The 27,119-nt window shown below is 45.2% G+C and overlaps 1 protein-coding gene across 2 annotated transcripts in view; it reads right to left on the bottom strand.

The window, feature by feature from the left end:
* The window catches only part of uggt2 (UDP-glucose glycoprotein glucosyltransferase 2), a 608,113-nt gene that overhangs the window by 295,185 nt on the left and 285,809 nt on the right, over positions 1-27,119 (bottom strand). For both annotated transcript variants that reach the window (XM_078221650.1, XM_078221652.1), the window contains 2 exons: positions 26,218-26,368; positions 23,649-23,768 (listed from right to left, as the gene is read on the bottom strand). In XM_078221650.1, the coding sequence (XP_078077776.1) occupies positions 23,649-23,768; positions 26,218-26,368 (271 nt within the window). The remainder of the gene's footprint in view (positions 1-23,648; positions 23,769-26,217; positions 26,369-27,119) is intronic.

Consider the following 27,119-nt stretch of genomic DNA (forward strand, 5'->3'; position numbering starts at 1 on the left):
AGTTCGGCCTCATTTGGAATATTGTGTACAATTCTGGCCACCACACTATCAGAAGGATGCGGATGATTTGAAGAGAGTACAGAAGAGGTTTACCAGGATACTACCTGGTCTGGAGGGTATTTAGCTATGAGGAGAGGTTGGATAAACTCAGTTTGTTCTCACTGGAACAACAGAAGTTGAGGGGTGACCTGATAGAGGTTTACAAGACTAAACACAGAAACATAGAAGATAGGAGCAGGAGGAGGGCATTTGGCCCTTCGAGCGTGCTCCGCCATTCATTACTATCATGGCTGATTGTCCAATTCAATAGCCTAATCCTGCTTTCTCCCCATAACCTTTGATCCCATTCACCCCAGGTGCTATGGCCTCTTGAATACATTCAATGTTTTGGCATCAACTACTTCCTGTGGTAATAAATTCCACAGGCTCACCACTCTTTGGGTGAAGAAATGTCTCCTCACCTCCATCGTAAATGGTCATCCTCGAATCCTCAGACTGTGACCCCTGGTTCTGGACTCCCCCACCATCGGGAATATCCTCCTTGCATCTACCCTGTCTCATCCTGTTAGAATTTTATAAGTCTCTCTCAGATCCCCCCTCATTCCATAGAACCATAGAAAATTACAGCTCAGAAACAGGCCTTTTGGCCCTTCTTGTCTGTGCCGAACCATTTTATGCCTAGTCCATTCGTCTGAACTCCAGTGAAAACAATCCTAACCTAGTCAATCTCTCCTCATACATCAGTCCCGTCATCCCCGGAATCAGCCTGGCAATCCTTTGTTGCACTCCTTTGAGAGCAAAACATCCTTCCTCAGAAAAGGAGACTAAAACTGCACACAAATATTCTAGTGGGCCACAGCAAGACCCTGTATAATTGCAACAACACATCCCTGCTCCTATACTCGAAACCTCTCGCTATGAAGGCCAACATACCATCATACCATTTGCCTTCTTTACCGCCTGCTGCACCTGCATGTTTACCTTCAGCGACTGGTGCACAAGGACACCCAGGTCTTGCTGCGCACTCCCCTCTCCCAATTTACAGCCATTCAGGTAGTAATCTGCCTTCTTGGCAGTAAATGGTAGAACCCTTAGGAGTATTGAAAGGCAGAGAGATCTGGGCATACATCTCCACCGATCACTGAAAGTGGCAACACAAGTGGATAGGGTAGTCAAGAAGGCTACCTCACATTTATCCAAAACATACTGCAGCTGCCATTGATATGCCCACTCATCCAACCTGTCCAGATCATGCTGAAGGATCTCTGTATGCTCGTCACAGTTCATGTACAAGATTATGAAGGGTATAGATAGGGTGAACAGTGGGAAGCTTTTTCCCAGGTCGGAGGTGACGATCACGAGGGGTCACGGGCTCAAGCTGAGAGGGGCGAAGTATAACTCGGATATCCGAGGGACGTTTTTACACAGAGGGTGGTGGGGGCCTGGAATGCGCTGCCAAGTAGGGTGGTGGAGGCAGGCACGCTGACATCGTTTAAGACTTACCTGGATAGTCACATGAGCAGCCTGGGAATGGAGGGATACAAACGATTGGTCTAGTTGGACCAAGGAGCGGCACAGGCTTGGAGGGTCGAAGGGCCTGTTTCCTGTGCTGTACTGTTCTTTGTTCTTTGTTCATCCTCCCACCCAACTTGGTATCATTTGCAAACTTTGAGATGTTACATTTTGTTCCCTCATCCAAATCATTAATATATATTGTGAATAGCTGGGGTCCCAGCACCGATCCCTGTGGCACCCCACAAGTTACTGCCTGCCAATTTGAAAATGACCCATTAATTCCTACTCTTTGTTTCCTCTCTGCCGACCAGTTTTCTCTCCATCTCAACACACTTCCTCCAATCCCATCTTGCATGGTAATCTCTTGTGCGGGACTTTGTCAAACGCTTTCTGAAAGTCCAAGTATACCACGTCGACTGGCTCCCCCTTGTCAACTCTACCAGTTACATCTTCAAAGAACAGATTTGTCAAGCATGATTTTGCCTTCATAAACCCATTCTGACTCTGTCTGATCCTGCCACTGCTTTCTAAATGCTCTGATATAAAGTCCTTGATAATGGATTCGAGAATTTTCCCCACTACCGATGTTAGGCTTACTGGTCTATAATTCCCTGTTTTCTCTCTACCTCCCTTTTTGAATATTGGAGTGACATTAGTTACCTTCTAATCTGCAGGGACTGTTCCAGAGTCTATAGAATCCTGTAAAATGATCACCAATGCATCCACTATTTCGAGAGCCACTTCCTGAAGTATTCTGGGATAGAAACATAGAAACATAGAAACCCTACAGTGCAGAAGGAGGCCATTCGGCCCATCGAGTCTGCACCGACCACAATCCCACCCAGGCCCTACCCCCACATATTTTACCCGCTAATCCCTCTAACCTACGCATCCCAGTACTCTAAGGGACATTTTTTTAACCTGGCCAATCAACCTAACCCGCACATCTTTGGACTGTGGGAGGAAACCGGAGTACCCGGGGGAAACCCACGCAGATACGAGGAGAATGTGCAAACTCCACACAGACAGTGACCCGAGCCGGGAATCGAACCCGGGACCCTGGAGCTGTGAAGCAGCAGTGCTAACCACTGTGCTACCGTAGATTATCAGGCCCTGGGGATTTATCCGCCTTCAATCCCATCAATTTCCCAGCACCATTTCTCTACTAATATTAAATCTCCCTCAGTTCTCCCCTCTCACTAAAGCTTGCATTCTCCAACATTTCTGGTATCTGATTTGTATCCTCTTTTGTGACGACGGAACCAAAGTATGTATTCAGTTGCCCAGCCATTTCTTTGTCTCCCATTATACATTTAGTCTGTAGACAACCTACATTTGTCTTCACTAACCTCTTTCTCTTCACATATCTATAGAAACTCTTACTGTCAGTCTTTATGTTCCCTGCAATTATGAGTGGCATGGACAGAGTGGATAGTCAGATGCTCTTTCCTTAAGGTGCGTTTTTCTTTGCACAGAGGGTGATGAATGTCTGGAATGTGCTGCCCGGGGAGGTTGTGGGATCAGGTACAATAGCAGCATTTACGGGGCATCTAGACAAATACATGAATAGGATGGGAATGGAAGGATACGGATTCCATAAGTGCATATGGTTTTAGTTTAGGTGGGCATCATGATCGGCGCAGGCCTGGAGGGCTGAAGGGCCTGTTCCTGTGCTGTACTGTTCTTTGTTCTGGATGAACTTAGAAATTGACTTCATTTGAAAGTGCAATGTTAACAGAAAGGGTTGGCATAAACAAGCTTTCATGGTCACAGCTGTAAATTGTTTTTGAAAGTTACAGACTGTGTGTGCCCAGAAATTTCATAACACAGGTAAGTTATAATGCTCTATACAGCTATCTGTTTTTCAGTTGAATCCAAGACAAAGCAGCTTCCTGGGCCTCCTCTCTTTCTCCAGTAAATCCATCTCTTTTGCTCTCTGTAGTTTTAATCAATAAAAAGGATTTCACTTCAGACCAGTTTTGCCTACATCTATTCAAAGAGGAGAACCGAAGAGATACTCTCGACTGGCGGAGTGGTCCTCTTCTCGGGGGTCATCCTCTGCGACCAAGTGCTGAGCTTTGGGAGGGATGCACAAGGAACTGTGGGGAAAGTGGGGGCACCCACTTCACCAGCCAGATCAGCTGAATCAACCCTAGCAATCAATGGGGTGACAGATGATGGAGCCAGATTGCCCTCCCATCCCAATTAGTGAAAACTCGGCCCTTTAACCAAAACACCAACTTTTTGGTTCGTAACGGAACCACAGAGACTGACACATTTGTGGCAATCCCAGAAGGCGACCAATGATTGCCAGAATATCCTGTGAGCCAAGAGTGTAGCTGCATTTGCTAACGAAGAACAAAGCACAGTACAGCACAGGAAAAGGCCCTTTAGCCCTCCAAGTCTGCGCCGATCGTGATGCCTGCCTAAACTAAAACCATATGCACTTACGGAGTCTGTATCCTTCCATTCCCATCCTATTCATGTATTTGTCGTGATGCCCCTTAAATGCCATTATTGTGCCTGCTCTCACCACCTCCCCAGGCAATGCGTTCTGACATTCTCCACCCTCTATGTAAAAGAAAACTTGCTTCACACATCTCCTCTAAACATTTCCCAATGCACCTTAAACCTATGTCCCCTAGTACTTGACTTTTCTACCTTAGGAAAGAGCATCTAACTCTGTCCATGCCACTCATAATCTTATAAACCTCTATCAGGTCACCCCTCAACCTCTGTCGTTCCAGTGAGAACAAATCAAGTTTATCCAATCTCTCCTCATAGCTAATACTCTCCAGACCAGGCAACATCCTGAGAAACCTCTTCTGTATCCTCTCCAAAGCATCCACATCCTTCTGGTAGTGTGGCAACCAGAATTGTACACCATATTCTAAATGAGGCCCAGCTAAGGTTCTGTACAGCTGCAGCATGACCTGCCAATTATGCTCAATGCCCAATTAATCAAGATACAATTAGTCCTTCTTAATACTCAGTGAAATCTCCTTGCATGGTAAAAATTTGTCCTTTAACTTTTCTCTATTGCAAAGAACAATGAAAAGTACAGCACAGGAACAGGCCCTTCGCCCTTCCAAGCCTGCGTCAATACAATTAGATGTTTTTCTTTTCTTTAAGGCCTAAATTGAGAGGTTTCTAAATTTAATACCGAAAGTATTACATTGAAAACCTGGCCACTGCATGTTATAATATCAGCGTAATCGGAATAGGACTGCATTATTCTGTGATGCATTCATTTACCCATTATGTTTGTTTTGCCACATTACCTAGACATTGGCAATGACAACTCGTCAGCCGCATCCTTAGCTTTAAAATAATGAAAAAAATAAGATAAACTGTCAAGTTGACAATCTTAGACTTGGGGTGATTTTTAACATGCAAGGGTGAGTAGCTGTTGGTGTGAGCAGGGTGTCAAAACACCAGAATGTGCCCCTATGCCAGAAACTCAACATGACCTCAGATGTCATGGACAATTGCCTCCTTTTGACTGTAACTTTTCTACGATACACAGGAAACACTGCTATGGATCTGGCGGGGTCACTATTAAATAAGGGCAAACTGAATGAACATTTGATCTTGCATCTGGCTTTAACTGGCATGCACAGGTTCTCTGAGCTGGGACAATAGAGTGAGAACACAGTACAGATTGAACAGACTGTAAAACTAAACAGAAAGATAAAGGCAAAATACTGTGGATGCAGGAATCTGATGACGAAGGGTCATCCAGACTGGAAACCTTGGCTCTATTCTCTCCCCACAAATGCTGTCAGACCTGTTGAGTCTTTCCAACATTTTCTGTTTTTGTTGTGGAAAATTAACAGCTGGATAATTTTTAAATGCTAAATGAGCACAATTGTTTCCTTGCCTAGGCAAAAGGCCTTTACTCACAAGACTTGTTCTGAGAGTGGGTTTTAATTTTTTATAAGGGCTGATTTCCAACACTTGGGGCCATTTCTGCTATTTTCAACATTGTTGACTTTGATCTGCACTTTCCTGCTGTCAGCTCCCCCAGCAGCATGAGAGCGCATATGTAGCTAAATCAGGATCGGAAGACAGTGGCAGTGATGGCAGCATAGGACCAACACTGCAACAGGTGCCTTCACCTAATTGGCAGGAGCTGGAGGCCAAGGTCACCACTCGCCTGAAGCACTGGACAGGACTGCTCAGCGTGCTGTTCTCATCGTAAACCAGCTGATTGGCTGGCCATTTTGACGCCTCCCCCTGATCTGTCATAAATATCCACACAATGGTCACGCAGTTCTTCTGGGTTGCTGTTGAAGTTCTGAGTCTTCCACTTAGAGAGGGCTGTTAGGTGCTGGTGTGTCTTTGCACCCAGGTGTTAACCTTCGCCTTCAGACCCTGCAGCTTTTACATCGAGCCCCCTCCTCGATGATGTGCCCTGGTGATTATTTCTTTTGCCAGTTCCTGGTCATGGACCTGAGGAATCTTCAAAACTCCTTGCAGACGTTGTCGTCTGAGACACATTCAAAGTCCGTGACACGATTGCCTCGCACTGCAGCTGTCTCCTGTCTGGAGTAGTAGCTATAGTCCGGGAGCCCCTGCTCAGGAATCCGCTTCTCTACAAATGTCATTTCCGGTGGCTGGCGGAGAGACGGCTTGTGAATGCTGGGGTGACTAGGGTCGGGATGTGGTGGATGGCGGAGGAGTGAGCTGGATGACATCCCATGATGCTCAACACACGGAGATGGGCATGCAGCTTGCGAATGATGCCATCCTTGACCTCAAAAACAGTCATGCTCAGACCCGACGTGGTCACACGTGGTCTCGGAGAAGCGGAATCCTGTCTGAGAGTACCCCTGATTGAACCGAATTTCACATTGGCCCCAAGACCAGACCTATTCCCCCGGGGCTGGAGCCCCACAATCTGAGTGGCATCATGGAAATGCCCTCTGTGCCTTTTGCCACTGCATGAAGGGATTTCAGCTATGGGTTGCTGCTGCACATCTTCCACTACTGTGCCCTCGCTCAGACACACCTTGATGTGCCTTGTTGTCATCCAGTGGCGGAGGTCCGCTCTATGGAGGAATCCTCCCCTTCTGCATTGGGGACCTGGGTGGAGGGTAAAGCATGCAGAAGTCAAGATCCTCGGTACAGTAACAGCAAGTGCCACTATTTTTTGAGGTTCTACCTGTCCCAAGTGTTGCGGAGGATGGATCTGGCCACATTGCCGCGGAACGCTCCAAGTAGTTGGACCGTACCGCAGCACCTGTCCTTCGTGGAGAAATTCTTCCGGAAACACACCTTTGACCACATGGCTATCAAGCAGTGGTCAGCACGTAATGTCCTTGAGGCCCTGAGAGAAAAGGAGACGGCAAATCCTGTCGGATGGTTCCCTGAGCGGACTGTCAGTGTCATTTGGCAGAATGCCTCATCACCAGAACTCACAAACAAGCACCAAGACCTGGCTTGGCTGGTGGTGAGAAGGGCACTCCCCGTCAGATCCTTTATGCACGCCCGAGGTCTCAACCTCACCGCACGCTGCCCCCGAAGCGGCTGCGGGGCTGATGAGACGGTCGCACACCTCCTTGTGGAATGTGCCTTTGCAAAGAAGGTCTGGAACGAGATGCAGTGGTATTTGTCGCGGTTCGTCCCGAGCAGCTCGGTGACGCAGGACTCTGTGCTCTACGGGCTGTTTCCGGGGACGCACACCGAGACAAATATCAACCGCTGCTGGAGGGTCATCAACTCGGTGAAGGACGCAGTTTGGTCCGCCCGAAACTTGCTGATCTTCCAGCTGAAAGAATTGTCCTCGACCGAGTGTTGCAGACTGGCACATTCCAAGGTCCAGGACTACGTGCTCAGGGACGCGCTCAAGCTTGGAGCAGCCGCCGCCAAGGCACAATGGGGAAAGGCCACTGTGTAAAGCGTCTCAACCGAGGCAGACCGAGGGCCGGGTAACTGCAGAATACCCTCGGCCTGCGCAACTGTGTGTCAACCTGAAAAATAACAGCACACAGTAAACTCTGACACATGTATATAGTTTTAAGAAATGAAATGTAACGGAATGTAATGTTTTTGTAAATGAGCACGGTATTGGACTGTAAAAATGATTCTTTTTTACACTGTTTATGACTTTTGGATCTGTAATTTTGTAATGTTTTATTGGAGAGTTTTTTTTGTGTGAATAAAGTATATTTTTGAAATAAAAAAAAGCATGCAGAAGTCTGTATAACTGTAGATTACCTCGGTTCATGGGCTCCCAAGAGACCTGCCCTTTCTGCGGTCTGGCGGAGTCCGTGGACCATGTCGATGTTTATTGTCTTAGGCTGCACTCCTTTTCATTATTTAACAAACTTTTAATGTTTTGTTTGCACTCAGGCCCATGCCCCTGATCTATGTTGTGCAGGGGGGCTGGGAAGGCAAAGAACAAAGAACAATACAGCACAGGAACAGGCCCTTTGGCCCTCCAAGCCCGTGCCGCTCCCTGGTCCAAACTAGACCACTCTTTTGTATCCCTCCATTCCCACTCCGTTCATATGGCTATCTAGATAAGTCTTAAACGTTCCCAGTGTGTCCGCCTCCACCACCTTGCCTGGCAGCGCATTCCAGGCCCCCACCACCCTCTGTGTAAAATATGTCCGTCTGATATCTGTGTTAAACCTCCCCCCCCTTCACCTTGAACCTATGACCCCTCGTGAACGTCACCACCAACCTGGGGAAAAGCTTCCCACCGTTCACCCTATCTCTGCCTTTCATAATTTTATACACCTCTATTAAGTCTCCCCTCATCCTCCGTCTTTCCAGGGAGAACAACCCCAGTTTACCCAATCTCTCCTCATAACTAAGCCCCTCCATACCAGGCAGAGGGACTCCTCGTTAACCTGCTCCTGGTCAAACTTCTAACAACAGGTCCAGGCAGTGGGTGACAACGGGATCGTCCGTCCTGACTGTCTGCCACTCTACCGCAGCCACATTTGCGGTGTGGTGTTTCTGGAGAGGGAGCATGCAGTGTCCTGGGGTGCCATCGAGGACTTCTGTTGGGACTCGTAGGGACTGGAGTGCCTTATCAACCCCTTTAATCACTTTTTGGTTTAATGTTTCATTTGTATTTAGTTTGGGGTTGCAAATTCCTCATATTCACAACCCTTTGGGAGAAGTTGTTTCTCCTCAACTCTGTTTTAAATTTGCTACCCTTTATCCTAAGACTATGACCTCTCATCCTAGAATGCCCCACCATCGGAAGCATCCGCTCCACTTCTACTTTATCCATATCTTTTATCATCTTGTATAACTCAATTTGATCTCTCCTTGTTCTTCTAAATTCCAGAGAGTATAGGCCAAAGCTGTTCAATCTCGTCATACAGCGAGCCCATCATTTCTGAGATCAATCTAGTGAACCTCCTCTGAACTGCCTCCAATGCCACTACATTTTTCGTCAAATAAGGGGTCCAAAACTGTGCACAATACTCCAAGTGCAGCCTCACCAATGCCTTGTCTTGTTGGAACAATACTTCCTTACCTTTATATTCTATTCCTTATGCCAACATTCCATTCGCTTTCTTTATTATCTGCTGTACCTGCATGCTTGTTTTCTGTGTATCATGAACGAGGACATCCAGATCCCTCTGCACCGGAGCACCCCGAAGCCTCTCCCCATTTAGATGATAAGCTGCCTTCCCATTTTTCCAACCAAAATGCATGACCTCACACTTATCCATGTTAAACTCCATCTGCCACATTTTGGCCCACTCACCCAACCTATCTATATCCATTTGTAAGGTTCTTACTTCCTCATTGCAACTTACTGTCCCACCTACTTTTGTGTCATCTGCAAATTTAGCTAGAGAGCCTTCTATCCCTGTATCCAACTCATTAACATAGATTGTAAGTAGCTGGGGCCCAAGGACCGAACCCTGTGGCACCCCCACTAGTTACTTCTTGCCATCCAGAAAAAAAAACATTTATCCGAACTCTGTCTTCTGTCCATAAGCCAGTCACCTATCCAAGCTAATAAATTACCCTTAATTTCATGTGATTTAACCTTATGAATTAACCTTTGATAAGGTGCTAAATGCCTTCTGGAAGTCCAGATATACTACATGTACAGATATATACATGTACAGTTAAGCTGAGGAATAAATGGTTTAGAGGGGATCTGAGGGAAATATTTTTCATGCAGAGGGTGGTGGAAATAAGGAACACACTGTCTGAAGGGGTGATGGAGCCAGGTTAAGAAGCATCTGGACAAGCACTAAATCGCCAAGGCATAGTAGGTTATGGTCCAAGTGCTGGTAAATAGGATTAGTATTGAAAAAAAATAGTACAGCACAGAAACAGGCCCCTTACCCCACCGAGCCCGCACCGACACATAACCCCTTTCTAAATTAAAGACCTTTTGCCTCGACATGGTCCATATCCCTTTATTCCCTGTCTAGTCATGTATCTGTCAAAGATGCCTCCTAAACTTTGCTTTTGTATCTTGTTCTACCACTTCCTCTGGCAGTGCATTCCAGGCACCTTCTGTAAAAAACTTGCCTTGAAAAGCTGGGCAATCCCTCCATCAGTCTACCCTCCATCATCAAAGCGATGGCAGTGCAAAAAACGCAATTACCTGATCACTGATTTTGGGTTCTGCCAGGATCACGTGGCTCTAAACATGGACAGAAGAGCTGGATTTCGGAGGTGAAAGTGGTAGTCCTGGGGGCGGCACGGTAGCACAGTGGTTAGCAGTGCTGCTTCACAGCTCCAGGGACCTGGGTTCGAATCCCGGCTCGGGTCGCTGTCTGTGTGGAGTTTGCACATTCTCCCTGTGTCTGCGTGGGTTTCCTCCGGGTGCTCCGGTTTCATCCCACAGTCCAAAGATGTGTGGGCTAGGTTGATTGGCCATTCTAAATTGTCCCTTAGTGTCCCGGGATGCATAGGTTAGAGGGGTTAGTGGGTAAATATGTAGGGATATGTGGATAGGGCCTGGGTGGGATTGTGGTTGGTGCAGACTCGATGGGCTGAATGGCCTCTTTCTGCACTGTAGGATTCCTGGACATCAAGGCAACATTTGTCTACGGAGCCTTGACAAAGTCAATGGAAATCATTGCACTGAAATAGCTGAAGCCATAGCCAATACAAAGAATGATAGTTTTGATTGTCAGAGACCAAAAGATTTGATTGTCAGAGGACATTTCCACAAAAGTACCTCATGGTAGTGCCATAAGCCCAATCATCTTCAGCAGATTTATAATAGTCTTCACTCCATCATAGGATCAGAAATGAAGATGTTTTCTGTTGATTGCAAAAAATGTTCAGTCTCATTTATGACTCAGATATTGAAGCAGTCTGTGTCCACAAGCAGCAAGACGTGCATAATCTTCAAGCTCAGGCTGATTAATGACAAGTAACATTCATACCCACAAAAGTGCCAGGCAATTACATCTACCAAGCCAACATCTAATCATCCCCCCATAACATTTAAAGACAGAATCATACAGCACAGGAAAAGCCATTTGGCCCATCTAGTCTGCACCACAGTCCAAAGATGTGCGGGTTAGGTTGATTGGCCAGGTTAAAAATTGCCCCGGAGAGTCCTGGGATGTGTAGGTTAGAGGGATTAGCGAGTAAATATGTGGGGGTAGGGCCTGGGTGGGATTGTGGTCGGTGCAGACTCGATGGGCCGAATGGCCTCCTTCTGCACTGTAGGGTTTCTATGATTCTATAATAGCCCCTTGTCCCACAAAGAATTCCTACAGTGCAGAAGGCCATTCAGCCCATCTAGTCTGCACCGACTCTCCAACACAGCATTTTATCCAGGTGCAACACCTGCCCCATTTCCTTAACCCCATGCATTTACCCCACCAATCCCCTTAACCAACACATCTTAGGCAATTTAGCATGGCTAATCCATCTAACCTGCACATCTTTGGACTGTGGGAGGAAACCAGAGCACCCGGAGGAAACTCATACAAACAGGGGTGAGCCAGTCACCCAAGGCTAGAAACGAACCTGGGTCTCTGCCACTGTGAGGCAGTACTAACCACTGAGCCACCATGCCACCCTCAAATCGCTACAGCAAATCTTTGGAATTCTCTACCAGTGGATTAAAGATGCCCCATCCTCTGACAATCAAATCTTTTGGTCTCTGACAATCAAAACTATCATCCTTTGTATTGGTTATGGCTTCAGCTATTTCAGTGCAGTGATTCTCATTGACTTTGTCAAGGCTCCTTAGACAAATGTTTCCTGTGCTATATGATTCTGTCTTTAAAAGTTGAGGGGGGATGATTAGATGTTGGCTTGGTAGATGTAATTGCCTGGCGCTTTTGTGTTATGAATGTTACTTGTCATTAATCAGCCTGAACTTGAAGATTATCCATGTCTTGCTGCATGTGGACACAGACTGCTTCAATATCTGAGTTACAAATGATACTGAACATTTTTTGCAATCAACAGAAAACATCTTCACTTCTGATCTTATGATGGAGTGAAGACTATTATAAATTTGCTAAAGGTGATTGGGCTTATGACACGACCATGAGGTACTTTTGTGGAAATGTCCTCTGACAATCAAATCTTTTGGTCTCTGACAATCAAAACTATCATCCTTTGTATTGGTTATGGCTTCAGCTATTTCAGTGCAGTGATTCCCATTGACTTTGTCAAGGCTCCGTAGACAAATGTTGCCTTGATGTCCAGGACTACCACTTTCACCTCCGAAATCCAGCTCTTCTGTCCATATTTAGAGCCATGTTATCCTGGCAGAACCCAAAATCAGGTTATTGCTGATTAAATGCTATTTGTTGCACTTTTATCACTTAGATGATGGACGGTAGACTGATGAGGTTGTAATTGGCTGGATGTGATTTGCCCTTCATTTCATGGACAGGGCATACTGACTTAATTTAACATATTATCAGGTAGATTACAATGTTGTGCTGGCAGCCCCTGGGCATGGGCATCCTGGCACTGCCAGCCTGGGCCCCCTGGCACTGCCCAAGGGGCAAAGTGCCTATGCCCAGGGGGCGCTCGGAGGGGTGGGGTCCCGCTGCCATTGCAATGAGAGGGGTAGGAGGGAGGCCAGCGATCAGGGCAGGCTGGGGATCGGGCAGTCTGAGACGGGGGGAGGGGTTCTGGGCTGGCCCGCGAATGGATGGGGGGGCCACGATCAGGCTGTGGGGGAGTGGGGGCAGCACTGCGGCGGTCTCGGGCTGGCCAGCAAACTGCACGCTGACAGATAGGGGCCAGTGCGCATGCGCAGGGGCCCAGAACTGTCAGCCTCCGGCATGAATAGGCCCTTGCCCCTCCCAAGCTTTTAATGATATTCCCGATTGTGATCTCTGCATTGCGCAGAGTGTGGGAGATTTTTGTCTGAAGTCGCACTGAAAAAACCAGTGTAATTTACACCAGTTCTCCCGTGAATTCGACACTTAGAACTTTTTTGGGAGAATTGCAGCCTTGGTCTCTCGGGGAACCAAGGGATTTGGGAGCAGGTGAGAGAGTTAAGGCAAAAGCAGCCATGATCATACTGAATGACAGAGCAGGTTCCACTGCCGATATGGCAGTCACCTCTTCCTTCTATTTCTTTTGAATTTTAAGCAGTGTTTAGTTTTATTTCTTGGATTAATTGATAAGGTATTCCAATTAAAGTGCACAGGAATAATCCTAAACCACAACAATGAAACTTGGCCATCATCTGAATCCAAACATGCCTCGATGATTTATTAAGAAAAAATACTATTTTTTTTCTCCCCCTCCAAAGGCATTCATTATCTCACTGTGATATGGTTCCAGGAGGAAATTCCCTCACCCAGACATATCTTATGTAATGCTGGACATAAACTTGAATGTTATGATGTTTCAAGTGCTCATCCAAATAATTTTTAAAGATGGTAAGGCTTCTGGCCTCCACTACCTTCCCAGATAGTGCATTCCAGATTCCCATCACCCTCTGAAAAGAATTCTCAAATCCCGTGTGAATTCCCTGCCCCCTACCCTAAAACTATGTCCCCTCACAATTATCATTTCTCAATTTCCCAAAATTAACATACTGGGGTCACCACTGACCAGAAACTGAACAGTATCCGTTATTTAAGAAGTGGCTGCAAAGCTAATAGAGATTTGAAATTCTGCAAATGATCCCCGATTTCCACGCTTGCTGATTCCCCAAAGCCTGTCCATCACCTAGAAGGCACAAGTCAATGTCATAGAATCCCTACAGTGCAGAAGAGACCATTTGTCCCATCGAGTCTGCTCTGACTCTTGAGCAGAGCACATTACCCAGGCCCTCTACCCCACCCTATCCCCATTACCCTACGCATTTCCCATGGCTAAACCATCTAACCGACACATTATTGGACACTAAGGGGCAATTTACCATGGCCAATCCACCTAACCTGCACATCTTTGGATGGAATGGAGTGTGATGAAATACTCCCCCTTTGTATAGGTTAGTACAGTTCCATTCAAGAAGCTTGACATTTCTCAAAACACAGCAGCTCTCGTGACTGGCATCCCATCCATTACCTTAACCAATCACTCCCTCCACCAGTACTGCACAGTAGGAGCAGTGTGTACCGCCTATATTAAGATGCACTGCAGCATCTTGCAAAAACTACTTTAACAGTACACTTGAAGTGTTAAATGTTGTACAGACTAGGGCAAAGGTGTATGGGAACACCACCTCCTGCAAATTAATCTCGAAGTTACACAACATGCTGTCTTGGAAAGATATCAGTCCTTCACTGTTGTTAGATCAAAATTCTGGAACTCAAATGTTGCTGTACTGATATCGCATGGTTCAAGGAGACGACTCACCACTCCCTAGAGTCAGAGGCTTACAGCATGGAAACCTGTCCATGCCGTGCTTTTTTTTAAAACCACTAAACTAGTCCCAATTGCCCACGTTTGCCCCATATCCCTCTTTACCCATCTTACCCATGTAACTGTCTAAATGCTTTTTAAAAGACAAAATTGTACCCGCCTCTACTACTACCTCTGGCAGCTGGTTCCAGACACTCACCACCTTCTGTGTGAAAAAATTGCCCCTCTGGACCCTTTTGTATCTCTCCCTTCTCATCTTAAACCTATGGCCTCTAGTTTTAGACTCCCCTACCTTTGGGAAAAGATGTTGATTATCTACCTTACCTGTGCCCCTTATAATTTTATAGACCTCTATAAGATCACCCCAAAGCCTCTTACGCTCCAGGGAAAAAGGTCCCAGTCTATCCAGCCTCTCCTTATAACTCAAACCATCAAGTCCTATTAGCATCCCAGTAAATCTTTTCTGCATTCTTTCTAGTTTAATAATATCCTTTCTATAATAGGGTGGCCAGAACTGTAAACAGTATTACAAGTGTGGCCTTACCAAGTTGTCTTGTACAACTTCAACAAGATGTCTCAGCTCCTGTATTCAATGTTCTGACCAATGAAACCAAGCACGCCGAATGCCTTCTTCACCACTCTGTCCACCTGTGACTCCACTTTCAAGAAGCTATGAATCTGTACCCCTAGATCTCTTTGTTCTGCAACTCTCCCCATGCCCTACCATTAACTGAGTAAGTCCTGCCCTGGTTTGATCGACCAAAATGCATCATCTCACATTTATCTAAATTAAACTCCATCTGCCATTCATCAGCCCACTGACCCAATTGATCAAGATCCCGTTGAAATCCTAGATAACCTTCTTCATTGTCCACTATGCCACCAATCTTGGTGTCATCTGCAAACTTACTAATCATGTCTCCTGATTCAAATGCCTCTGCTAGGGGACTCCCAATTTCCTCCCTAGCCTCCCACAAAGTCCTGGGATACACTTCATCAGGCCCCAGGGATTTATCTACTTTGATGTGCTTTAAGACTTCCAGTATCTCCTTCTCTGTAATATGTACACTCCTCAAGATATCACTATTTATTTCCCCAAGTTCCCTAACATCCATGCCTTTCTCAACAATAAGTACTGATGAGAAATATTCATTTAGGATCTCACTCATCTCTCGTGGATCTGCGCAAGAGTAATTAGGGTGAGCAATAAATGTAGGCCATATCCCATAAGTGAATAAGAAATGAAGGTTTATGTTAGTGGTTTGTTCTGATGGAGATGTGAGAAAGTGATTTGAGAGAGAAATGGATAGAGCTACAAAGAACAGGACCCTGCATTTTAATATATGTGGCTTCTAGCAAGGATAGGTGAGCCACATTGCAAACATGACTGAATTGGTTAGCATCATTTTTAGCACATTGGGGATTTAAGTGCTGTCCAATTATGAAATCAGATCAAATGTCGGACCTGTTGTTCTGAGTTACATATATTCCTATGCAGGACTTTGCAAACAGAAAGAACATGTTCAGATGTTTCACCTTTCTCAATTCAACAAAACATTGGCAATGCCTTGGGGAATGAGAGGTCAATTTGACTTTTAGACTTCTACAACAAATATACATTCCTCTAAGACACAAACCCAACAGAAAAGGCGAGGTAACATTGGCTGATATTTAAAATTGCTTTTGATCAAGTGGCTTTTCAGGTTGCTAGAGTATGCCCAAGGATTGAGGGCAATTTAGAAGATGGACCAAAGATGTGCAGGTTAGGTTGATTGGCTATGCTAAATTGACCCTAGTGTCAGGGGGATTAGCAGGGTAAATATGTAGGTTTACAGGAATAGGGCCTGGGTGGGATTGTGGTCGGTGCAGACTCGATGGGCCAAATGGCCTCCTTCTGCACTGTAGAGATTCTATGAAGAAAGCGCAAAAAGAGAATATGAATGCTAGCTACCGAGAAACATAATGGCAAACTATAAAAGCTCCTTCACATAAAAAGGAAAAGATTAGCAAGGACAAATGTGGATACATTGGTATTTATCTTTCAAAATTCTTTACATTCTGGAAAGGTTCCTGCAGACTGTAAAGTTGCAAATGTAACTATGCTATTTAAGGAGGAGTGAGAAAGAAACTGAACTAGTAGTTGGATGTTAGCAATGGGAAAATGTTAGAATCTATTATAAAAGATGTGATAACTGGACATGATGAAACTATTGGGCAGTCAACATGGAACTATGAAAGGGAAATCATGTTTGATAAGCCTACTAGAGTTTTGAAGATGTTACCGAAAGCATAGATAAGGGAGAACCAGTGCATTTGGGACATTTGGACTTTTAGAAGCCTTCTGATTCACATGAGTAGTTTTTTAAAAATTGCAGCACGTTTGGATTAGAGGTAATAATACTGGAATTGTTTGAGAACTGGTAAACAGACAGAAAACAGTAGGAATAAACTGGCTGTTCTCAGGATGGCAGCCTGACTAGTGCAAGGATCAATGCTGAGGCACAGCAGTTCACCATTATATAAATGATTTAGATGTGGGGATCAAATGGGGAGACAATGGCCTAATGGTATTATTGCTAGACTAATAATCCAGGAACTCAGGTAATGTTCTGGGGATGCAGGTTCGAATCCCGACACGGCAGATGGTGGAATTAAATTCATAACAAATATCTGGAATTAAGAATCTACTGATGACCATAAAACCATTGTCGATTGTTGGAAAAACCCATCAGGTTCACTAATGTAAGGGAAGCTGACCTGGACTGACTCACATGTGACCACAGCAATGTGGTTGACTCTCAACTGCCCTCTGAAGAAGGGCAACGAATGCTGGCCAACCAGCGATGCCCATGTCCCATGAATTAACAAAATAAAATTCCAGATTTGCTGATGACACAACTAGTTGAGAGTGGAAGTTGAGGAGGATACAAAGAAGCTTCGAGAGGATCTGGTCATGCTTAGTGAATAGGCAAGAATGTGGCAAATGGAATATAATGTGAATAAGTATGAAGACACCCACTCTGGTAGAAAAAATAGAAAAACATTAGGCAGGATTTTCTGGTCCCACTGAAATTCTCACCAAAGGTCAATGCTCTTTAAACTTTCGATCCCACTTGTGACAATGTCCGCCAAAGGCAGGACCAGAAATACCCAGTGAGCTTCTTAAATGGTGAGAGGATAGGAAGTGCTAATGTCCGAAGATACCCGTGTCATTGTTCTGAAGTTACTAAAAGCTCATATGCAGTGTGATATTGCAAGCGGCTGAGGATTATTATAGGTGGGGTGGAGTTCACTCAGTTCTCCAAATACAAAATAATCCAACAGCAACAGTCTTTCAGAAGGGAAGGTAAAAATACAGATGAGAAAGGCCAGATTACCAGAGCAGGTTTTCTTACAGGTTAAAGTTCAATCCAAATCAGAGTTTTTGTACTGTCTGAGGTCAGCAATGGAACTGCATAAACACAGCAACTTTCTCACTTTTCAAGACACCAAGATGACCTCTGCCCTAGCAGGACTCAGTGCTTTGTTCATATAGTCTAGCAAGGCTACACAGCTGATCCTTGTTACACTGATTTCTGATGGGGCTTTTCCCAGTCCGCCATGTGACTTCTGGGTTGACTACCTGTGGCCGTCTTAGTAGGGGGAAACTCTTCAAAAACTGAAATGTTATGAGAAATGTACCGCCCTTCCAAAACACAGCCCCTGGTGACACCACATACACCCCCTTGGGTCCAAGTTGTCACCTGGAAGGCAACCTCTTTCTTGATAGCTTCCCGCCATGCTTCAGGGATCTGGTAGGACTGTAGTCGCACCTTTTGTCCTGGTTCGGTGACAATCTTGTGGTCTAGGTTGAGAGTTTTAGATGGAAGGTTTGAAAACACCTGGGACAGAAACTCACATATATTTTGGCATTGGTAGAGTGTGAGACCCCCCCCCATCCCACCCCGCTCCGCTTGAGCCCTTTCCAGATGTTACCTCAGAATAGGTACTACTCATTGAATGCACACCTTCATCTCAAGTCCGGAAAGTTCCACTGTTGGGAAGCTGTCTCAGGCAGTTCCACTTTTGGAAAGACGTCTTCATGCTCGTCTTCAGGAAGTTCCCTATCTGCATCCCCCAATAGACCACAGCATCTGATGCAGTGCTCTGGACTGCTCCCATAGTGCCTGAAAGGACAATCTCGAGCAATCAGTACTTGATATGGCAATTGCTTTACCACACCAACTTTAGCCTGGTAATCCCCTTGGGGTGTTTAAAAGTGGAGTTGCACTATGGGATGTGTCCGGGTATCCTCATGTACACAAATGATTGCCAAGGCATGTGCTCCTTCCTTCAAAGGCATGTCTTTGGGCAACCAACACTTAGTCCACCAAAGTTACCATGCTCCTAGAGTCCAACATGAGTTCTATGGTTATCTCTTCCCTATCCAGTTGATGGGTTCTTGGGGTTACAAGGTTGGTGGCGCTAAAGGCTGCAATGACCCTTAGGGTCTTCCTCTGTCTTGGGTCACTCTGGAAGGGACAATGGCCAACCATGTATCCCAATTCCCAACAAGCTCTCTTCTCTGTCACTGGGTAACGGCACACTTTAGTTCGGGCCCTACTTCTCACTTAGGTTTCTCCATTTAATCATAGAGGTTTACAGCATGGAAACAGGCCCTTCGGCCCAACTTGTCCATGCCAGCCTTTTTTTTTAAAACCCCGAAGCTAGTCCCAATTGCCTGCGTTTGGCCCATATCCCTCTATCCCCATCTTACCCATGTAACTGTCTAAACGCTTTTTAAAAGACAAAATTGTACCCGCCTCTACTACTACCTCTGGCAGCTTGTTCCAGACACTCACCACTCTGTGAGAGAAAAAATTGCCCCTCTGGACCCTTTTGTATCTCTCCCATCTCACCTTAAACCTATGCCCTCTAGTTTTAGACTCCCCCACCTTTGGGAAAAGATATTGATTATCTAGCTGATCTATGCTCCTCATTATTTTATAGATCTCTATAAGACCACCCCTCAGCCCTCTACACTCCAGAGAAAAAAGTCCCAGTCTATCTAGCCTATCCTTATAACTCAAACATTTGGCTTTCCTATATTAGTACCACTATTTCATGGAAAGTTTCATTGCTTGATCCACTGACTGGGGATTCCATTGGTTCACCAACCTCCTATGTGCAGTGGTAAGGTCCTGAGGAAGTGAGCAAGGATGACTCTTTCCATCACTTCTCCAGGGCTGAGCTCCTCTGAGCCAAGTGATCAAGCATCTGGGACTGGGGTGCCCTTTCTTTTTGGTATACCCAGGCATGAAAGTGGTAGTAGTCATTACTCCTAGCCATGTTAGGATTTCTTTTTCCAGTGCCTTGTAATTCTCAGCTGTTATCTTCTCCGGGCCATAAACATTCTGGGCTTTGTCAGCCAAATACGGAGAAATAATTCCAGCCATTGGTCTCATGGTCAGGCATTCCTGTTTGCTGCCTATTCAAAATCCTCAGGAAAGTTTCCACATCATCCATCTCAGTCATCTTTTGTAATAGGGGAACATGATAGCAATAGCAACCACAACACAGCACTGTTCAAGTTTGTTGTGGACAAGGAGAAAGGTGGCAAAAAATGGCTTTGGATTAGGGGGTAGGCAAATTTTATTACAATAAGGCAGGATCTGGCCAAAGTTGACTCAGAACAGCTCCTTGTGGGATGTCTACAGCCGAGCTGCGGGGGGCATTCAAAAAGGAAATGTGGTGGGGTATAAGTCCAACATGTTCACAATCAGAGGAAATGTAGGAGCAATAAGTTCAGGGAACCCTAGATGGCTAGGACAATTCAGGGCTGGATAAGGAGTGCATAGGGAGCAATTCAGCTTTGGCCCTAGAGGAATATAGGAAATGTAAGAGGGAACTTAAAGCAATTAGAAGAGCAAAAAGAGGGTATGTAAAAGGACTTCCACACAAGATTAGGGAGAATCCCAAGATATTCGATAAATACATTAAGGGGAAGAGTAGGGCCAAGGAGGCAATTTAAGTCTGAAGCCAGAAGACGTTGGAAGGGTGTTAAATAAATACTTCTCTTCAGTCTTCATTCAGGAAAAGGAGAACATAGGCATATAATTCAGGAAAAAGGACTGTGAGGAATGTACAGTTGGAAATAGGAAATGTCATTGGAGGCTCTGATGAGTTTAAAAATAGACAAATCCCCAGGCCCGGATGAATTGCATCCCAGGCTGCTATGGGACGCAAAGCAGGAAATTGCAGGGGCTCTGACACAATTTTTTAATTCCTCTCCGACCACAGGGAAGTGCTAAAAGACTGGGGGATGGTTAATGTGGTTACACCTTTCAAGAAGTGTGGTAGAGGTAAACCAGGAAATTATAGGCCGGTGAGTCTCATGTCAGTGGTAGAGAAGCTATAGGAGAAAATTCGGAAGGAGGGAATTTTATTTCCACTTGGAAAGGCATGAGTTAATTAGGGATAGTCAGCATGGCTTTGTTAGAGAATGCCTAACAAATTTGATATAATTTTTCAAAAATGTGACTAAGTGTGAACAAAGAACAAAGAACAATACAGCACAGGAACAGGCCCTTCGGCCCTCCAAGCCCGCGCCACTCCCTGGTCCAAACAAGACCATTCTTTTGTATCCCTCCATTCCCACTCCGTTCATATGGCTGTCTAGATAAGTCTTAAACGTTCCCAGTGTGTCCGCCTCCACCACCTTGCCTGGCAGCGCATTCCAGGCCCCCACCACCCTCTGTGTAAAATATGTCCGTCTGATATCTGTGTTAAACCTCCCCCCCTTCACCTTGAACCTATGACCCCTCGTGAACGTCACCACCGACCTGGGGAAAAGCTTCCCACCGTTCACCCTATCTATGCCTTTCATAATTTTATACACCTCTATTAAGTCTCCCCTCATCCTCCGTCTTTCCAGGGAGAACAACCCCAGTTTACCCAATCTCTCCTCATAACTAAGCCCCTCCATACCAGGTAACATCCTGGTAAACCTCCTCTGTAATCTCTCCAAAGCCTCCACGTCCTTCTGGTAGTGTGGCAACCAGAACTGGACGCAATATTCCAGATGCGGCCAAACAACGTTCTATACATCTGCAACATCAGACCCCAACTTTTATACTCTATGCCCCATCCTATAAAGGCAAGCATGCCATATGCCTTCTTCACCACCTTCTCCACCTGTGACGTCACTTTCAAGATTCTGTGAACTTGCACACCCAGGTCCCTCTGCGTATCTACACCCTTTATGGTTCTGCCATTTATCATACAGCTCCTCCCTACATTATTTCTACCAAAATGCATCACTTCGCATTTATCAGGATTGAACTCCATCTGCCATTTCTTTGCCCAAATTTCCAGCCTATCTATATCCTTCTGTAGCTTCTGACAATGCTCCTCACTATCTGCAAGTCCTGCCAATTTTGTGTCGTCCGCAAACTTACTGATCACCCCAGTTACACCTTCTTCCAGATCATTTATATAAATCACAAACAGCAGAGGTCCCAATACAGAGCCCTGCGGAACACCACTAGTCACAGGCCTCCAGCCGGAAAAAGACCCTTCCACTACCACCCTCTGTCTTCTGTGACCAAGCCAGTTCTCCACCCATCTAGCCACCTCCCCCTTTATCCCATGAGATCCAACCTTTTTCACCAGCCTACCATGAGGGACTTTGACAAACGCTTTACTAAATCATAGAATTCATAGAAACCCTACAGTGCAGAAGGAGGCCATTTGGCCCATCGAGTCTGCACCGACCACGATCCCACCCAGGCCCTACCCCCACATATTTACCCGCTAATCCCTCTAACCTACACATCCCAGGACTCTAAGGGGCAATTTTTAACCTGGCCAATCAACCTAACCCGCACATCTTTGGACTGTGGGAGGAAACTGGAGCACCCGGAGGAAACCCACGCAGACACGAGGAGAATGTGCAAACTCCACACAGACAGTGACCCGAGCCGGGAATCGAACCCGGGACCCTGGAGCTGTGAAGCAGCAGTGCTAACCACTGTACATTCCTCACAGTCCTTTTTCCTGAATTATATGCCTATGTTCTCCTTTTCCTGAATGAAGACTGAAGAGAAGTATTTATTTAACACCCTTCCAACGTCTTCTGGCTTCAGACTTAGATTGCCTCCTTGGCCCTACTCTTCCCCTTAATGTATTTATCGAATATCTTGGGATTCTCCCTAATGTAAAATAGAATAAAATAGTGATTTACATAAAGTATTCAGCTCTGTGCCGATTTCTGGCGCGGAGCTGACAGTGCCGGAAGTCCGGCTGCCAGAGACTTGCGGAGGCCAAAGCACCCAACAGGGGACCCGCAAAATGACCTCGGTTTGAGCCACGCGGCCCGCTGTGCTGGCTTTGCAGTGCAGCGGGCTGGGAGAATTGCCCCCCCCCCCCCCCCCACCGCCCCATAACATTCAAAAACAAGTGCGAGAAAATGGGATTAGTGCGACTTTAGTGGTGGTTATTGGTGCAGACTTGATGGGCTTAAAGGCCTTTTCTGCACTGTGTGACTCTCAGGAAGGTTGAGCTGTCTAACTGACAAGCCCATGTGGAGTTTTGCCTGTAGAAGCTGATTTTAGTAACAAATAAACAAACAAACAGTCAATCTCCACTTGAGTATGAATGGCCTCTTGCAGCACTCTGATGGCCTCACGTTGAGCCAGTGTAGCATTAGGGCTTCCATTATCGATCTGAGTTCTCTATGATCTCCCACAACCTAAGCCCATATTTTCCACCAAATGTGACATCACAAGGGAGTGGGAATTGTGATAGGCAAATTGGAGTTCACTCAGTTCAACAACTCACACAGTTGTCCAAATACAAAATAAAAATAAGTGTTATTTCAAGGTCACCGGGCCTTAAAGGGAGGGCACCCTCCAGTCAGAATGGTGCTTCTGTTGGAGGAAGCAACCGCTTTCCCATCCAAGATTGAACTTTCGTGTTTGAATTTTTTGTGTTTGTCCCCCGATTGGTCATCCACCCACCAGTTGAAAACTTGGGGCAAGGGTATGTTTCCCATCCCTGCCTGCCCTGGCATAAAACTGTAACCAGGTCAGGGTGGGCAGGATCCTGTTTCATGTAATCTCATGCTCCCCCAGCCCACCGCCTCAGAACAAGCCCGCCTGGGGAAAGGAGAGCATAACACTCTAGCCAATAAACTTTTCTCTGTCAAGCATTTCATTGACATAAAGATTTAATTAAAAAAAATACTAATGTGACTTCACTTCCATCACATCCAATTCTTTGTACCATTATCAGATTAATAATCATAGAGCTAGTGTAAAATTAAACCAAAAATGCATATGATTAACTCATTACCTTTACTTCAAAATACTTACCAAATTGAAAAAGTTGCGCCTAATTTGCCGTATAACACCTGGGAAGGTTGGTCGCAATAACTCTTGATAACTTGATGGCCAAGAACGGTACTTTTGGTCCCTTTCCAGGTCATTTATCCACTAAACAAAAAGGAACAAGACAGTAAATATGTTGAAGATCCACAAATACAGTAATTTCGGTGAAATTCTCCCTGTTGGACAAGATTTTGTCGGAAGGCTATCAGTGGGAATGGGAATCCCAAATTGTTTTGATGCACCAATTGGAAACTAATCCCAGCAAAAGATTGGTTGAAGCCTTGTTGAAGTAACCTGCCTACTCCACTGGTCAGTGAAGGATGCAAAATGCGAAGGAGGTTCCAAAACAAAGGATTAGTTAAAATGTTTTTAGCCATTGCCCTGTTTCATACTTTCAAGAAACCGCTGTATAGCTTTCAACACCTTTGTTTTTTGTGCAATTAACAGACTTCTCAAACATATGGCAGCACATCCTAATGTAAAAGGGCATGAGGAGCTTGAGGCTCCACATAAAGCTGAAAAGGAATCTCCAAGAGACACTAGCTTATCCTATGACACATAGAGAAAGGCAAAAGTAAAACAAAAACCTGCAATGAAAAAGGAAGACAACAAGAGTGCAAAAATTAGAGAATGAAATAATTGAACTCAATGTTGAATCCAGGAGATTTGAGGACAAAGAGAATTAAAATGCAAGGCAATTGTGGTTTTATTCATTTTGATTATGGGACATCTTCTCCAGTGGGGATTGAAAACCTGATGGCTGGGGGGTTGTGGGTGTCGGGGGTGCCCGGTGGGCAGTGCGAGGGTGTCTGGTGGACAATCAGCGTGCCAGGCTGACACTGCCAGGATGCTCGGTGAAACTTCTAGAGTGCCAGGCTGGCACTGCCCACCCCTGCCTTTAACCACACGTGGGACCTCAGTGGCCTCCAGTCCCACCAGTGAGGCCACCATGTCAGGTCCCCGTTGGTGGGGTACCATACGTAGTGCTTGCTGGTGAGGACCTCCACCGGTGAGGTTATTAAGGCAAATGAGCCCAGACAATTGCATCCCAAGCTCCCTGATAAGATTAAAATCAAATCATAAATATTTAAATCTGCCTCACACCCTTCCCAAATGCAAGGCTAATTAGAACAGGGCTGGTAATATTGCGACAGGTCAGAAACCGGGTGTGAACAGGTTTTTGACTTGTCGCGATGGACATGCCAGTAAGAACCTGGATGAGTTAGAGTTTTATGGGCAGATAAGAAAAAACCTGTTTCCAATTGCAAGAGGATTGGTTACCAGAAGACAGGGAGTTATTAGAAATGGCCCAAAATTCAGGAGGGACAAATTAGATTGTTTCTTTTGTTAAGTAGTAAATTGCTACAATCTGGGATGTAATTCCCTGATATCGTGGTGAAAACACATTCAATAAAAACTTTCAGAAGAGAACTGGATTTAGTAAAGAATCATAGAAACTTTACAGCACAGAAGAAGGCTATATGACCAATCATGTCCATGCTGGCTTTCCTTAAGAGCAATTCACATACTGCCATTCCCTAAAAAGTTGAAATTTGCAGAGTTATGGAATAAGAACAGAGGCGCAGGTCAAATTGGATAAAGATTTGGATTCTATTTGGAGCTATTTGGATTTCTGTGCTGTATGACTGATATATTATTTACTCCAGGGCTTCCACTGATGTTCTCCTGAAGCTGTGACAAAGCTATACACAATCCTTAGACAAATATAAAGCCAAAAAAATTTGTGAACAATCATATCACAGAATACTACAGTGCAGAAGAGGCCCTTCGGCTCATCGAGTCTGCACCGATGCATGAAGTGCCTTGACCTACCCACCTAATCCCACTTGCCAGCACTTGGTCCACAGCCTTGAATGTTATGGTGCGCCATAACATCCAGGTACTTTTTAAAGGATGTGAGGCATCCTGCCTCCACCACCCTCCCAGACAGTGCATTCCTGACCGTCACCACCTGCTGAGTAAAAACGTTTTTTCTCAAATCCCCCCTAAACCTCCCACCCCTCACTTTTAACTTGTATCCCCTCGTAACTGACTCTTCAACTAAGGGGAACAGCTGCTCCCAATCCACCCTGTTCATGCCCCTCATAATCTTGAGCACCTCAATCAGGTCGCCCCTCAGTCTTCTCTGCTCCAGTGAAAACAACACAAGCCTATCCAACCTTTCTTCATAACTTAAATGTTCCATTCCAGGCAACATCCTGGTGAATCTCCTCTGCACCCCCTCCAGTGCGTTCACGTCCTTCCTATAATGTGCTGACCAGAACTGCACACAGTACTCCAGCTGTGGTCTCACCAAAGTTCTATACAACTCCATCATGACCTCTCTGCTTTTGTAATCTATACCCCGGTTGATAAAGGCGAGTGTGCCATATAGCTTTTTCACCACCCTATTAACCTGCCTTTCCGCCTTCAGAAATCTATGGACAAACACGCCAAGGTCCCTTTGTTCTTCGGAACTATATACCAAGAAGAGCTCAAGTGATCAAAGGCTGAGAACACACACACAACACAGAACAATGCACAATATACTAACAATTATGGTTGAGTGTCGGATATCAAGAGCTGGGTTTTCTTCTGTAGGATAAACATTCAGACTCAGAAATTTGCTTAGATCTTTGTCTTTGATTCCAAGGTTATAAAGACCATCCATAATTCTTCCTTCCTCTTTGAGGATATCTAGGATGCTGGGGAAAAACATAAAATTAATAAGACTTACTGGCAGACAAGGTAACAAGTACAGGAACTATGAAAATGCAGGTTAAATCTGGAAATAGCATGGATAAATCAAAAGTTTGTAAAGGATTATATATTTATTTAAATTTCAAATTTTTATTCCACCTAAATTCCAATTGAATCCAACTCATGGTCCCCACAAGGGAGACAAACTAGATCCAAGCTGACAAGATGAGGCATTGCATCCCACCATGGCTTGATCTGACACTTCATCTTTGCCAAAAGGCCGAAATGGCTTTGAAAAATTGCATCAGGCAATGCTTTGGTTAAACCTCATCGGCTACCATGATCATTGACTCTACCCTAGCTTGGGCGAACCACCTGATTGAGCATGGTTTCACCCCTGATCAAGTGTCCTCTCTCACTCTATTTATTAAGCTCCCAAATATCATGGTTCAAAGAAATTTAAAATTATCTCCTAACTTTGCTTTCAATCATTTAACTGACAATGACCCTGACTTGCAGTTTTTAATCCCATTGGTTACATAATTAAGTAAAATACAATACTTAGATACAAACTAAATTAGCTAACAGCTATTGTTCAGTGTTGACACTCTTACCCCATTCTGAAGGTTGGGTAGGAAAAAGGAATTCCTCAAAGTTTTTTCAGAGTGCATGGGAAATTTATTGAATTGCATGGGCCATTTAAATTTTTCACTCAGCTGTGCATGTCACATCACTCAAGGCGTCAACTGCGGAACG

Source organism: Mustelus asterias, chromosome 10 (assembly GCF_964213995.1).
Source record: "Mustelus asterias chromosome 10, sMusAst1.hap1.1, whole genome shotgun sequence".
NCBI classification, from domain to species: Eukaryota; Metazoa; Chordata; class Chondrichthyes; order Carcharhiniformes; family Triakidae; genus Mustelus; species Mustelus asterias.